General features: G+C 41.9%; 1 protein-coding gene across 1 annotated transcript in view; it reads right to left on the reverse strand.

Moving 5' to 3' along the window:
- The window catches only part of ESYT1 (extended synaptotagmin 1), a 58,793-nt gene that overhangs the window by 21,986 nt on the left and 20,217 nt on the right, over positions 1-16,590 (reverse strand). The window contains exons 2-13 of the mRNA XM_060252026.1: positions 11,012-11,053; positions 10,567-10,701; positions 9,516-9,589; positions 7,799-7,871; positions 5,703-5,792; positions 4,390-4,445; positions 3,430-3,553; positions 3,162-3,338; positions 2,868-2,950; positions 2,675-2,723; positions 2,216-2,305; positions 1,059-1,151 (exon numbers count right to left, since the gene is read on the reverse strand). Of these exons, the coding sequence (XP_060108009.1) occupies positions 1,059-1,151; positions 2,216-2,305; positions 2,675-2,723; positions 2,868-2,950; positions 3,162-3,338; positions 3,430-3,553; positions 4,390-4,445; positions 5,703-5,792; positions 7,799-7,871; positions 9,516-9,589; positions 10,567-10,701; positions 11,012-11,053 (1,086 nt within the window). The remainder of the gene's footprint in view (positions 1-1,058; positions 1,152-2,215; positions 2,306-2,674; positions 2,724-2,867; positions 2,951-3,161; positions 3,339-3,429; positions 3,554-4,389; positions 4,446-5,702; positions 5,793-7,798; positions 7,872-9,515; positions 9,590-10,566; positions 10,702-11,011; positions 11,054-16,590) is intronic.

The raw sequence follows: 16,590 nt of genomic DNA on the forward strand, positions 1-16,590 counted from the left end.
AGATCACCTTACAGCATTAGCCAGAACATGGACTAGTGGATCCTAAGAATCAGTAGCTCTAGCTTAGGAACACTAACTGGTTGAATGGCACCAATGAGGAACAGCTTCAATACAGTACAGTTGCTTTAGTAAAAGTTGAACTGTTTTTCACTCATTTTTCCAATAACAAGGATATCAGCCATTCTGCATCTATAGAGACAAAACTAATAATGGCATTTTTAAATTGAAAGCCACAATTTTTGTGTTACGTTGGTCTTTATTTTTATCAGTAAAGCAGCAAATTATTTTCAGGTCTCTTCCCACCTCTACTGAGCCAACCTCGATAGTTATTAATCAGTAAGAACGTTTCTTACTGTCTCTAGCCTTCCAATCAAGAGTGAGCTTGATTAGAACTTTGATCAGGGCCATTTGAGCTGTGGCCCTATAAAATCAGCTACGTCCTTGTCAGTCACATATAGAAAATTCAAAATTTTTTCCTTCAAGTGTAGTTGGTAGGATTCTCACAGTTTAGAGAGTCATCAACTAGTGGTCGTGCAGTTTAATTTCATCAACTGAGTTCAAATAAGGGGCTGCACCCTGTCATTTTTTCCACTATTGAATGAGGGAGATTACCCTTTTTGACCACCAAAAATTCTATGCTGGTTATTGTGAAATCCATGAAGACAAAAGCCACACAGGTCAGTGGGTACATAAAGGAAAAGGATCAGCAGATGTCAAGAGGAAAAGGATCCAGCCAAATGTGTTTCAAAATCTCCGTGAGGATACTACAGGAAAGAGACTGTTTTTCTTGACAATAAGATAATTTACTTTAAAAAAAACTATTGTTTTTGTTAGAAGGAAAGGCCATTTCAAATATTTTCTTTACTGGATTTAACTCTCTACAATATTTTATTTTTTTAACAATTAAACAAATTTAATTCTGTTTTTAAACACCCTAAGGATTTGTGGTGAGACAAAAAATTTAAATGCATATCCAAGCATCCAGTCAGCCCTGTCTAGATGGATGACAGAGCCAGTTACATCAGAAATGCCATTCCAGAGGGTTTCTGACTACTCACTGGGAGCTCTTGTGCCTTGTCCAGATAGACAACCAAGATGGCAGCTGATGGAGGCTCTGGCTTGGAGGAGATAGTTTTGTTCCTCTGAAGAACCTTCAAATGACAAACGAAAAGGAAAGGTAGCATTTAGTCAGCTCTGAACTTTTCCTCCTAAAGCCCCAATTGGTCACCTTGTAGGCTCAAGCCTTGCCTTTAATGGGAGATAGGGATTTCACAATGCCATACTTGTAAATGTCTTCTTCCCATCTCTCTTTTCAACTCGTCTGAACTCAGGCCAGATTGAAGGCACAGCTTTAACATTGAGGCTTCCTCAGTTAGCTCCCCAAATTAAGGTCTCCAAGCCCAGTCTTCCACCAAAGTCTACTGTCCTCATAGAAACAGAACCAGGACACCTGGTCCCCTGCTTTAACCACTATGCAGATCAGATTTTGCCATCCAGCATCCAGTCCTCTCATGATGCCTTTCCTTGAGCAACCTCTCCTTTAAAGAAGAATCTTTTAGGAAGGACTGTGGGGAGAACACTACACTCACTCAAAAATACTTGCTACTTCTACTTAAAAAGAATCTTTTGTAAGAGGGCTGAGACTGACCACTTTTTGACATCTTGGAGAGCCATTGCCAGTCACAGTAGACAATAGGCTGTACCCAATGATCTAGTCTCTGGGAACACAGGGTGTCTTTTTTTCATCCCTCTCCATTCCTGCAGCTCTTTCTGACACTTGGATCACTGTTATAAGCAGCTAGATGTGTCAGGGAGCTGGAGTGAGCAGGGATAAGGGGCTGAAACTGCTCCTTCTCCATCTTCTGCAAGAGCATCCCTGCTGAAGAAAGGGAGCAATTTCTTTAACTCCTCCCCCAGTCCCTCCAATACACACAATACCACCATTTCTCTGCACATGCCCTCTGACCCTGAGAACAATCTTTTCAGGGGTCAGAAGCGGCTTCAGAGAACAGAGAAGAATAAAGATGAGAGGATCCACGTGCCTTCTTTGTGTAAATGGTTGGATATGAGCCAATCTTATTCTGGAAGGACCAGTGGTATGATGCAATGTAATGTAGGTTTCTTTACATTCGAGGATCCAACAAAGCCAACTTGAGATATCCCTTAACTACATTACTTCCCAATGGAGTCCAAATTAGATTCATGTTATTCTTACCTGATCGAGCTTGGAGGAATCTGACATAAGTGTCAGCCACTCCAGGCGCAGATGTACACGTGCCCGGCCACCATCTTGCAAGGGGAACCACTGTCAAGAAAGCAAATGAGTCGGAGAGTCAGGGGCAGAGGTCTGTCAATGAATCCATGGGCCCTTCACACTGACAGTCAATGGGATCTCCTAATTATACTGTCCATCTCCACACATGCCTTCTCTGCTACCACAAGATACAGATTCTCTGCCTTTCACATCCCCACCACCATTTTTATTTCATCATACTACTGTTCTCAAGAGAAGAGATGGAGGTTAAGGACCTTAAGAACCATCAGAAATCTTCACCAAGCCTTCTCTCTCCAGTCTTCGTTTCTCACATATTACAAATCCACTTCCTTACAGCCATCCAAAATCAAACTCCATTGCTAACCGGCTGCTTGTCTCAGAGAATGTCATCATGCTCACCTCCTCTAGCGCATGAGCCCTGAACACCTCCCCAAGATCCAGCTTCATCCTGGGAAAGGAAAAAATAGTGGTTTATCCATCCTAATTGCCTCATCTCACTTGTTAGCTCCAAAAACCCTTTTAGCATCAGAAGAAAAACAACAAGTAGGCCTCACTCTCCTGCTAAAGCTGGAAGCAGAGCCTAGCCTCTCACCTGCCCAAGAAGTCGTCCTGGTCAGGGTCCTTGTCGAACAGCTCCACCTCCAGCTCCTGTCCTGGTACCTCATGTACAATGAACTGTGGGGACAATGGGGTGAGAGGTCATAGCAGACAACACCTACTGTGTAGATTGAAATAGCTCTCTTCAGACAGCAAAATGAAAGGAATGACTGTTGTGTTGTATGAAGAGGAAAAAGCTAAGTCAAGAGAAAAAGACAGAACATAGGTCAAGAGCCTCTTAGACATGTGTACTCAAGTTGCTACCTTGGGGAAGTGGGTTGCTAATTACCTCATACATCTCATTCCATGTGGGGTTGAGATTTTCATCGATGACTTTGCTGGTAAAGACCTGGGTGCCCACACGCACAACAGCATATGGATCTGACTTGCCCTCAATCATCCCTTTGATATATTTATCCTTAGACTGCAGGTCTTTGGCCTCTACCAGATGCACACGGACAACACCCTAGAGCAGAGAAAGTAAATCAGGTACAGAGTTTTTTAAAAATTCAGAAGCCTTTATACACACACATGTGTCACACCAGAGCTTGCCTTACCCTGGGTACTGGAGAGCGGAGCTCGGCTGCTTCATGCAGATCAGGGATCAATGGGATGAGCAAGCGGTTGGGCAGAACCAAGAAAGAGGCAATGGAGTCCATGATCATTGTGTCAGAAACTGAGCTGCAGAAGAAAGCTTTCTATTTTAACATAGCACCTCCATACCTGCCACACTGCCCCCTACAATTTCTCTCAGTGCCGTTTACACTCCTGCACAAAAATGTAATTCCAGGAAACTTTCTGCTTCAACCACACATTCCTCCATTCCCTCACAATTTATATTTATTTATTTAAGCTATTTATACCCCATTTATCTCCCCAGTGGAAGAGAAGCAAGCTTGACAACACCACTGTCCCCTCCTCCATTTTATCCTCACAACAACCCTGTGAGGTAGGTTCAGCTAAGAGAGGGTGACTGGCCCAAGGTCACTTAAGCAAGCTGCCATAGCAGAGAGGGGATTTCAATCTGGGTTTCCCAGATCCTAGTCTGACACTTTAACCATCAAGTAATGCTGGTTCTTTAATAAAGCCTCTTTACTTCATGAAGTTCCCTCTAAACAAGTTCAAGTTTTGTGTGATGCTATCCAGAGGTGGAATTCTAGTAGGAGCTCCTTTGCATACTAGACCTGATATAGCTAATCCTCCAAGAGCTTACAAAATAGAGCTACGTCAGGGGTGTGTGGCCTAATATGCAAAGGAGCTCCTGCTAGAATTTCACCCCTGATGCCAGCAATTATGAGGGTATGAAAGACTCCCCACTACTTATTCATCTTGGGTCATAGCCCCATTATTTTTACTGCAGCAGCCATTTATTTATTTACTTAAGTTCTATCCCACCTTTTTCCCCACTGGGGACCCATTTGAATAGAAGAAGAAAACAAGATAACCATTTCTGACATTTTCCTCTCCTGACTGTGCAAAACCCCAAATCCGAAGCTACTACAAGGTAAACAATTTACCTCAGCCCAGGGATGTCCAAGAGGTTGGTAAATCCAGTCCAGTTGATATCCAGAGTCTGGGAAAGAAGGAGGTGTGTTTTAGACCCAGTCATAGAAATACCAAATAGGTTGAGGGGATGGGGTGGGGTCATATTGACCTCTCTGGATCACAAACTCATGCCAGTCTGTCAGAGTTACTTGAAGGCCTTACAGTCAAGGAACAAAAAATGCACACAACTCTGCATTCTGCTCCCTGACTCTGTTTGAGACATACCATGCTCTGGATTGCGTGGGGTTCTGAAGGACAGAAAGATAAGGGATGATCTTGCCATGTACAGTTCAGACCTAGATAGGCTTCCACACTTTTCCAAACCTATGGCTAGACAAACTGAGGCTATTATAAGCCATGCTAATAACAGCAAGTTCTCCACTAGGCGATGGAAACCCTGCAAATTGGCCCTGCCTTTTGCAGGCCTTGCATAGTATTCAACTAAATAATCAAAGATATGATAGAGTAATGGTAATTATTTACCTACCAAATGTGAATGATCACAATAATACAATAGTAGGATGTGTGGATCCTACAGCACATGGGATGGAATGGGGCTAGGGCTTGGCTGGGACAATGTGTCCGACAGCGCTCAACATTGTTTTCAGACCTCTGCCTGGCAGATTAAACTCAATTCTGTCTCAGGCTTCATAGGATACCAGCAGGGAAAGAAGCCGTGCAAAACTAAAGATGGGATTCATAAGGTGCATGAGTGGCTGAGCTGGTGCTGGAGACTGAACAATAAACGCTAAGGCATGGGGGATACAACTTGATAGAGTTGATAGTCATGAAGAGAGTCATGGTCCTTTTTCTATGGGTTATGTTCATGTCCAATTTACAATACTAGTTTTGTAGAGTAGTTTGTATTGTGTTTGGCTTTTAATATGAAATTTCTATGTTATTTATAAACATAATGTACCTCATCTATAACATCATATATTTAACAGAGAATGGCCCTCCTGCATGGGTAAAAACAATCCACAGGAAGGCCATCAAAGTTTGTGATATGTGTTTTTCTCCCTTGTGAGTCAGCCCTTTCAGGTCTTCCACTTTTATACATATAATGCTGATCTACTATTGACCCACAAATACTGTGAAAAGTGTATTACATTTGACCATAAAAATACATGTCAGGAAAACAGAAAACAGTGCAAATCACAACGTCAGTTCACGCAAGGTAAAAGCAAAATAACAATGGGACTGTTTGGGCTGAAACAGCAAGGATGAGTAATTCAATCCTATCCCTAGAGAAGTTGTATGGAATGGGGACTGGAGGAATACTTACTGGCCGGCGAATGAAAAACACAGTGATTGCACCAACAATTGGGACATCACCAATGAGAGGTTCCAGGATGACCCGCAGCATCCCATGCAGCTGAAATAAAAGAAGAAGACTGAACCTCAGTTCCCAGTCAACATTATTTTAACTTCAGTGCTCTGCAGCAGATGGAAGATAAAAGCAGCACAAAACTAAAGATAGGATTCATGAGGGGACACAAAGCGGCCTTCATCATTCTCCTCTCCTCAGTTTTATCCTCACAACAATCCAATGACATAGGTTAGGCTAAGAGTACATGACTGGCCCAAAGTCACCCAGTGATCTTCCTTGGCATGTGGGGATTAGATGATAGACAGACAGACAGACAGACAGACAGACAGATGATGAAGATAGATAGATGATAGATAGATAGATGATAGATAGATAGATAGATAGATAGATGATAGATAGATAGATAGATAGATAGATAGATAGATGATAGATAGATAGATAGATAGATAGATAGATAGATAGATAGATAGATAGATAGATAGATAGATAGATAGATAGATAGAGAGAGAGAGAGAGATAGATGGATAGAGAGATGATGATAGATGTTGAAGATGATAGATGAGATAGAGAGATGAGAGAGAGAGATGAGAGAGAGAGATATGATAGATAGATAGATAGATAGATAGATAGATAGATAGATAGAGATAGATAGATAGATAGATAGATAGATAGATAGAGATAGATAGATAGATAGATAGATAGATAGATAGATAGATAGATAGATAGATAGATAGATAGATAGATAGATAGATAGATAGATAGATAGATAGATAGATAATGAAGACAGATTGATAGATAAATAGATGATAGAGATGATGATAGAGAGAGAGATAGCATGTAGTCAGCTCTGACAGACAGAAAGACAGACAGACAGATTTTTTTGCAGCAGAAACTCCTTTGCATGTTAGGCCACACGCCTCTGATGCAGTGAATCCTCCAAGAGCTTATAGGGCTCTTCTTACAGGGCCTACTGTAAGCTCTTGGAGGATTGGCTTGCAGGATTGGCTACATTGGAGGGGTGTATGGCCTAATATGCAAAGAAGTTCCTGCTACAAAACAAGCCCTGGATAAATAGATGATAGACAGACAGACATTCAATTTTATTATAGTCAGTGACCAGATCCAACTAACAAGAACATTAACAGGTGCATGGGTATTCAAGTTAAGTGCCACTTAAAACAGAAATAGAATATTTAACAGAAATCTAGATAAAATTACACATGCGGGGATTTGATCCTGGGTCTCCCAGATACTACTCCAACCCTGACTCTCTCTCAATAAAAGTGTCAGTAGAATCTGCCCCAAGTAAAGCTTGTAATATGTCACTAGGTGGTGTCACTCCTTCTGAGAAGTAGCGGAGGGTATGCTTTCACACTGTGTACAGAACAACTCTAGAATTAAACTTTGATTAAGGAATTGGGGAGAGGGAGGAGAAGGGGGATTTGCCTCCATGTGTCATTTTGAGGGGAATGAATACCAATGCAACACTCAGAAATGGGTGGGGTGGCCTTTATCTTCTTCCTGAGGCCACTGTTGCATTAAAAAAGGAACTCAGTTTGGATGGGTGTGCCTGGCATTGAGAAACACTGAAGACTGAAGTATAAGGTATGGGCAAGGAAGTAATGCCATTTTAGGGAAAGACATAGCAAAGAACAGCATGGTGGAACTGATGAGAGTTAGGAGTGATATTCTGTGGGCTGAACAGATATGTATCAAGCTAAAAGGCAGACTATGTCAGGATGCTGAGATGAAACACTCCCTAGAATATACACACACGCACACAGACCAAAATTGCATGCAGCATCATCAACAACTGCATCATTCTCTGGATTGGCCAATCTAATATCAGTCAACTGAGTCAGGATACTCTTCTCAGTGTCCATGGCAGTGGGTAATCTCCCACCCCCACACTCTGACCCTCATCCTCACCCCGTGGGAGCAAAAATGAGTGGGGAGGGAGACAGCATTACTGAATCCAGAACACTCCAGGAATTCCTTAATCTCCATGGTTCCTAACTGGCAACCCTATTCTCAACCCTGGTGCATTTTACCTGCATGCCCTTCACCCCAGCTTTACAGAAATACTTCTTCACTTCCACGTCAATCTGAACGTCACCAACATAACTATAATACAGAGAAAAACAGCAGGATGAGGTTCCCAAAGAATCCAAATAAACTCATTAAATCTGCAAAAAGAATGAACCACTAAGAACAACTCCTGTCCCGCACATGACAGCCCAGCATGACAAAGAAATGCAAGTGGCGATGGGTCTGTATGCAGACAATCTTTGCTTTCACATGAAGGGGACTCCCTGCAGGCTGGACCAATCTACCTCCATCTTTCCATGCATCTATGAAGTGCCAGGCTGGGCAGAGGAACAGGAAGGAAGGGTGTTTCTTCCTCTAGTTATTTGTCCTGCCCTTCTTCATAACAGCCCTGGAAGTTCAAAGAGGAAGTTCAAAGAGGTTGAAACCCCATGGTCACCTCGTGAGTTTCGTAACTGACAGGGGCCCTGAACTCCTGGATATCTCCTGTGCCAAAACAATTCACCTACTAGAGACATAAAATTTCTAGAAATTTCTGGAAATTTTGAAACCATGGGGGGGGGACATTCCCCCTTTCCACCAAGAAATTTTGGAGGAAAAACAAGTATATGCAATATTTACTTCCCTATCAAATCTAAAGTTGCTTTACTGCTTTAGCAACATAAAATGCAGATTTTATAATGCCATATAAAACTATGACTGTATTTATGGAATGTTGAAGTATAATAGTGCAATCCTAAACAGAGTTACAATCTTCTAAGTTCACTGAAGTGAATGACTTTAGGATTGCACTGTAGAAATGTAAAACAGGTCTATACAGATGTTAAGTCCCATTTCGTTCTGTGCGGCTCATCCCAGGGCAGTTTTCTGAAGGCTGAAGCCTTAGTTTTCTACAAGCAAAACTGCAAATATGGCCAGTACTTGAGAGAGCTGTAACCTGTTGAACCCTTTGCTTCCTTAGCACACATATCTTGGTTTTTGCTGAGGTGTAGGACAAAATAAAAGTTGATATTAGAAAACATTATTATTTGGACAGAACCATATATAGCACTGAAAACACCAGTATAGCTGGAATTTATTATGTGTAGACTGCCTTACATAAAAATTTTCATACTACAAATTTTGAGTTAGAACTATCTCATCTTAAAAAGCATTTCAGTCATTCCAAAAGAGATTTTTCACAAGTTTTTCTAGTGCTTGGGGTACTTCTTCACCTAAAGGGTGATTAACATGTGGAATTCACTGCCACAGGAGGTGGTGGCGGCTACAAGCATAGCCAGCTTCAATAGGGGGTTAGATAAAAATATGGAGCAGAGGTCCATCAGTGGCTATTAGCCACAGTGTGCGTGTGGGACACAGAGTGTTGGACTGGATGGGCCATTGGCCTGATCCAACATGGCTTCTCTTATGTTCTTATTTTCCATTTGGAATACTGAAAAAATTATCCCCCCAAATTACCCCCCAAATTAATCTGTTTTTCTTTTCAGGCCTTCCTATGATTATCTCTTATCCACTGGATCTTGATGCAATTCATGCTTCCCCAATTCAGGACAGAAACTGTCCTCAAGACATGCATTTTTCCATGGAAGAGTATCAGAAAACATCCAAAATGTTAAAATATAGCCCATTAAACTGACAGCCAGCAGGGCAGCACTCAGTTCCCTCTAGATCTACACTTTTCCATGGAACCAACACAGCAGGGTAACAAAGCCTTATGCTCACCTGACTGTTAGGTCCAGCAAGATCCGCTTCTTGTTCATGCCAGTGTGAACCTTCACTCCAAGGATTTTGAGTGGCTACAAACAGAGGAGGCATCATCAGTAAAAAAAAATGGGAAGCATTCTTCTCTGCTCCATTCCTCAGCGTTCTGAGACAACCACTTCAACAACAGTGCAGAAATCACAAAGCTTTGGTCAGAGACACAGTGGCAAGGGAGTGTCCATGGCAGTTTTCTGTGCACTTTCCTTGATTCTGCCCTCCTGTAGCTGCCATTCCCCTTTCAGATGGGCTTTTGGGGTCTTTTATTTAAACACTAAGTGCTATATAACTATAGAACAATAACTTAAAAAGCTCTCCAGTAAGAATCCTTCTCCTTGATGGCTAAATTTGGCATTTCCCAAAATAGACAAAGTAGCTGTGGCCAGCCCACAAAAACATTTCAAAAGTTCCTCAAGTTAAGGTGATTCCTTGATACTGCCAAAAATTTAATATCCTGCTTTTTCATTCCAGAAGATAATTATTATTGTTGTTTTAATTAATTGTTGTATATGTGATTAAGTTGTGGCAAATTCTTCATTATTAGACCAGTTTGTTCTGTGAGGATCTTATTTCCTTCCTCTTCTTTGTTCATGTATTTTTAGTTTGTTGATGTAAACATCAGAGAAGGGACAATGCCTTGAAGGACTGTGATGACTGACATCTGACAGAGCGTTGCATGTTTGTGACCACTCAGGGGCAGGGAAGGCAGTGTGGTTGTTATTGTGTGCTGGTACATTGGACTTGTCTCCCAATACTTCTAACAAATATTTATGTATTTTGATATTTATATCTTGCTTTTCTCCCAATGCAGGGACACAGAGGCATATAACATTCCTCCCCCCCCCCTATGCTTTTTCCTGAGAGGTGGGGTTAGGCCGAAGGTGTGTGATGGGCTGAAGGTCATCTACTGAATTTTGATGGCTGAGCAGGAATTTAAGCCTCAGTCTTCCAGATCCTTGTCCAGCAATCTGTCCACTACATCACTCTGTCTCTATATTCTTCTCTTGGTTATTACCTTTGCTCCCATGTCAACTTTGCTGAAGGTGAAGGTCTGCAAATGGTTGTTGGAGGCCCGGATGCTTGGCGTGATGTTCTCCACTAGCAGTTTCTCCATGTACTGGCCAAAGAAGGGCCATGCCTGGATCAGAATCTATCACATAGGAAGCAGAGGAAAAGGTGATGTTAGTATCAGCCCAGACCTGGTTAGCCCAGGCTAGTCCAATCTTGTCAGATCTTGGAAGCTAAGCAGGGTCAGCCTTGGCTGGTATGTGGATGGGAGACCTCCAAGGAATAACTGGGCCCTAATGCGGAGACAAGCAATGGCAAACTACCTCTGAACGCCTCTTGCCGTGAAGACCCTATAGGGTCACCATTCAGCCAGCTGTGATCTGATGGCACTTTCCACCACAGACTCAGTACCATCATGGACAAGAAAAAAATAACAGTCTACTGCTTCTCACCTTGTTGAGCCATTCAACTTTCTCAACATCATGGAAAGTTACCTAGAGAGAAGGAAAAAATATGGATTAGCTCATGCAAAGTGCTGTGGACTTTTTCACACAATGAAAATGCCCAGAACAGAAACAAGAGGTTCTCCACCATCATCGTGAGGTTATTCAGCTAGGAATTTTGGTTTCTTACTATTTCATTATTTAGTTCATTTATACCTTGCCTTTCTCTTAAGTGGAGACCCACAGTGGCTTACATTGTTTCCCTTTCCTCTGTTTTATCCTCACAACAATGTTGTGGGGTAGGTTAAGCTGAGTGTGACTGGTGGCCCAAGGTCACCCAGCAGAACTTAGTCAGGACCGTGCAGATTTCATGCTACTGCAATTTTAACAGAGAAACAGTGTTGAGGATAGATGTGAGCTGGACAAGTTGGGTTTCAAATGCTTTTTCAGCCAGAAACCTCACCAGGTGACCCCCTTCACCATTTCTCGACCTGCTATACCACAATGGAATTGTTATGAGGAACAACCAGCATCACCTCTTGCATGCTGCACTTGGAGGAAGGGTAACACACAAGTATGATAAGGGAGAAAAAAGGAAAATCTGGACCAGGAGGAACCATCCTGAAATTCATTTTTTAAAAGAAGCAACAGAATTAAGAGCTCTATGATGGACTGCAAGTCTCCCCAGGTTTGCAATGCTGAGTGACACTCATCTACCACACTCCCCCTCCATCAGTCATTAATTGATGTCTAGAGACCCAAGTTTAACATTTAATTCCCTGACCTGGATAGCCCAGCCATGTCTCATCTGGTCAGATATCAGAAACTAAACAGGGTTGACTCTGGACAGTCCTTGGATGGGAGACCTCCTTGGAATACCTGCAGTTGGGAGGCAGGGGCAGGCTTTATGTAGTCACCTCCCTGAATATCCTCCACACTCCCAGCAGGGGTCAGTCACCAGAGGTCACCCTGACTTCCTGTTGCAGACACACACACTCACATATGCACATATAAATACAATTTAAAAAAATTTTTTTTAAAAAAATTGAAGATCATCACTTGGTGACTTCAACATTGCACTGACACTGAGTAAATTAAACTAAATTAAACTAAATTTCAGTAAATTTAGTAAATTAAATTAAACAATAAATTTAAATTAAACTACATTTCAGTAAATTAAACTAAAACAATATTGAATGTGCAAAAAGGCAGTGTTAGTCAGGTAAGCATTCCTTCTACAAACACCTGAGGCCTTGGGAGCCACAAATAAGCCACAGTGTTATCAGGAGAAGATAAAGCTGAACACTGGCCAAGGAAGGGAGGCAGAACTCTAAGCGGTCCACAGATCCCAGGAACATGTCATGCTGTTTAGTCATCACCCACCACTGCATCAGCTGCTCAGTGAAGCAATTTTCTCTGCTTTCTTAATCGACTTACTCAGAATAGAAAGGGCGAGAGGAGGGACTACAGAGGATGCTTTTACAGGGTATGTGTCTGACTGTTGCCTTGAAAAAAATTAGCTGATCTTTCCTAATATTTTTGGCCACTGCTATCAGCTGCACACAGAGACCCTTCCTCTTCTTGAGGTTTACGCTGTTGGTGAGCTGAACCAGTTTTTCCCCCCTCCACAGTATGCCGATACTGTTCCACAGTGCTTTTTTTGCAGAAAAAGCCCAGCAGGAATTCATTTGCATATTAGGCCACACACCCCAACGCCAAACCAGCCAGACCTGCATTCTTGCAAAAAAACAAAACAAAACCCCCCCTGCTGTTCCAGCACTAGCTTAAAGGGTGCAGTAGTGTATATGCTTGTGTGTGCACACATGTTCACATGTACACAACTGAAGAGAAAAATAACACTCCACATATTATAAAAAGCATGCTCAGAAACCAGGAATATACAGGAAACTATGAGAATCCCATGTATTGACTACTGCATACAACCACTTTTCATGTATAACATATAATCTACATACACAACTCACTGCATATGAGCTAGAAATCTACAGCCTGTTGCAGCCTCCTGGAGGACCCAGCATTGTATAAATAAGTGATGTGCTACAGGCAGAATTTCTATTTCCTAACTGGCATATTTGGACACCTAGGTTAGGTGTCTACCTTTTCCACGCTGCCTTGATTTGCATTTAAATTGAGCTATTGGCTCAACTGTCTTAAATTTTAACTTTTAAAATGTCTTAACTGTTTAATTGTTTTATTTATCTATGAATGTATTGCTGGTTTTAATCGTGTGAATATGTTGGAATCCGCCCTGAGCCCTTATGGGAAAGGGCAGAATAGAAATCCACCAAATAAATAAATAATAAATAAATAAAATATATGCAACTGACTTTCATGTTGGATTTTTTTTAAAAAGAACCAGATAACGAGAGACTAATCTGAATGCAATCTGAAATCTACTCACCTTAGTTTCCCTGCCTCACCCACTTTGCCATGAAGCTCACTGGGTGACCTTGGGCCAGTCATTCCTTCTCAGCCTAACATACCTCACAGGGTTTGTTGGGAAAATAAAAGAGGGAAAGAGGAACCCTGGGCTCCTTGGAAGAATGGGAGGATAAAAATGCACTAGGCAGATAGATATGTTTTTAGTGGACAGGAGTAAATAACAAGGAAGACATTGCTAGACACCAGACCTGTTGGTCCATCAATGTATGTCAGTATTATGTCAGACTGGCAGCAGCTCTCCAGGGTCTCTAGAGGTTTTTCACATTACCTCTTACCTAGTCCTTTTAAATAGAGATATCAGGGATTGAACCTGGGACCTTCTGTATTCAAAGCCCCATCTAGGGCTGCAATTGAGGGAGGAGGCAGTACAGATAATCCAAGTGTCAGAAGCATTAATAGTCAGGCACATATCAAGAGATCAGATCTGGAAGACTCAGGTTTGACTCCCCCATCTACCATGGAAGCTCACTAGGTAACCTTGGGCAAGTCACCCACTTTCAGCCTAACCTGCTGTGCAGGGTTATTGCAAGGGTTAAATGGAGGAGAATAAAATAATATGTGTTGCTTTGGGTCCCTAGTGAGGAGGAAGATGGGGTATAAATTAAGTAAACAAAATAAAAAATATGTGAATGCATATGTTCAAATACCTATGGATTTATGAGAACAAGAGAACAACATTCAGGATTCAATTGTTCACCCAGGTTGCTCTTCCTTACTTCCAAAAAGTGGATCAAAAAGAGGGCAGTCCCTAATTCAAAAGGGTTCTGAAAGGAGCAATCTGACACTGCTACAAAGAGCCAGTACATACTATTTTGGGATACACTAACAGAACTATCACAAGACAAGCACAAAATGTAACTGTTTCAGTAGAGTGTGATGCATGTAAAATTGAAAGAGGTCACATTTTATTGAATGATGCAAATAAATTTGAGTGGGTAAGCAATGGCGGGGGGAGGGGAGGATCCAGTTTGAGTCAGCACCAAAAGAGCTTGTTCATATGCGATACCAGTACAAACACCCCTCCCTTTTCATAACATACTTTGTTTGCCATGGAAAGGATTTCTTAAGAGAGGGAAAATCCCTCAAATTCTATAGGTAGGGCTAAGTGCATTCTATACAACTGCCATGCAAGTGTGGTATCCATTATCTAGAACAGAGTCCAACATCTTGTAAACATCCTTTAAAAAAAAAAAAAAAGACTTCCACATCACCTGTGTTGCAGTAAAATGCAGTAAGCTGTTTTTTTTGCATATTGGACACAAAAAAATGTATTCTGGCATAAGTTTTAAAAGGCCAGAGTCCACTTCATCAGAAGCATGAAGAGATAACCCCATTGGGAGAACCGGGGGAATTTATTTTTACTGCTGCCCATCAGATGGAAGGGAAACCTTTGACACAGAAAACACTGTCTTCTTTGGTAAAAGGTGTCTGAGACTTGGCAAGACTCCTAGCCTCAGTGCCTTGTGCAACTCTTATTTTGCCCTCCCACAGACACTAGCCCATGGCTTTAGTCCCCACAGAGATTGCTCTTATAATTTTTGTCTTTCAACCCCTCAGAGTTCTCAATTTCAAAAAGTTTATTTAAAACAAAGCTGAATCTCATAAACAGGCTGTGTTCCTAAGCACAGAATGTGGGCCATCTTGCTGCAGAATTTGGGATGGATCTGTTGGATGGATGGATGGATGGATCTGTTGGCCTTGTAGTTAAGCAAAAGGCATAGTTTTAGGAAAAAAGATTTGGACAAACAGATTTCCCCCATCCCCAAAATGCTGTTCTTCCACATGATCGTCAAATCACTACAAGGATGTACCATCTTAATAGTCAAATTGATTTATACATATCAGATCCAACTATTCTCTGATGGTGATGGGTATGGAGAGAATACAGAATTATTAGGAAGGGTGTGTACACAAGGCTGAGAAAAATGTTTAGGAAACCTTTTAATGTATTAGCTTCAAGAAGAAGTGAGATGATATCAGGAATAAGAGAGGAAACTTCGATACAAGTGCACAGGTACAATGCTGATATACAGTGCAATTCTTGGCAGAGCTATACCTTTTTAAGTCCCATGAAGACAATGGGTTTCAAAAACTGTAACTCTGCTTAGGATGCCCTCTGAGTAAGACACTGCAATGTCTCTGCCATATTCTCAGCTACTTTTATTTATTCCACTGCCTGGTTCACTGCAGCTCATTTCCTGCAAGGTAAATCATCACCATGGTAACAAACAAGTACAGGGTTAGCCTGGCACAGAAGAAGCAGGAAACTAGAGTCCCACAGCCTTAGTCACAAACCCACAGACTGTTAGAATGAAAACAGCCAGGTTTTCCCCAATGTGTGTGTCTCTTTCCCAAGTGCGTTTTTATTCCATCCTTCCTCTAAGGAGGTCAAGGTGGAGTACATCATTCTCCCTTTGCCATTTGTTCCTCACAGCAATCCTGTGAGGTAAGTCAGGCTGAGGGAGAGTGACTGGTCACCTAGCAAGCATCATGGCAGAGCAGGGACTTGAATCCAACATATGTCATTTTATCCAACAAGTAGGGCCCACAGTCTAGAACAGTATCAGGTGGGTAGCCGTGTGGGTCTGAAGCAATAGAGCAAAGTTTGAGGCCAGTGGCACCTTTACAACCAACAAAGTTTAATTCTGGGTATAAGCTCGCATGTGCATGCTCAGTGGCATGCTTTAGTCTAGAACAGTGATTCCCAACATAGTGCCATGGAACTTGCCAAAGTTATTCCTGGTGCCCAGTTGCTTTTTCAGGCTTGGGGACAAAATCCAAAGGGTCTTGAATGAAACAGAAAAATGAAAGGGGACTTCAAGTCATTCCCTGCCAGCTGACTGACAAGCGGAATGCTAAATTCATCCTGGGCTGGCACATCACAGCTATATACCAGCCCAACCTGGCCACAGGCATTCTCATTCTCTGGGCTTGGCAACTTTTTCTCTTTTACTCCTCTTTATTCCTTTGGAAACTGAATAGCATCTATTCTCCAAAGGAAGGAGTTGACTCCATCTCACAATGGCAGTTAGTAATTGACCCACAAACTAGGGAAGCCATTTTGTGGTGATGTCTATTACCTTTTTCAAAATTTCAAAACACTCACCCGCTCAACAAGGTTGAGG

Source organism: Heteronotia binoei, chromosome 13, assembly GCF_032191835.1.
Source record: "Heteronotia binoei isolate CCM8104 ecotype False Entrance Well chromosome 13, APGP_CSIRO_Hbin_v1, whole genome shotgun sequence".
Taxonomy (NCBI): Eukaryota; Metazoa; Chordata; class Lepidosauria; order Squamata; family Gekkonidae; genus Heteronotia; species Heteronotia binoei.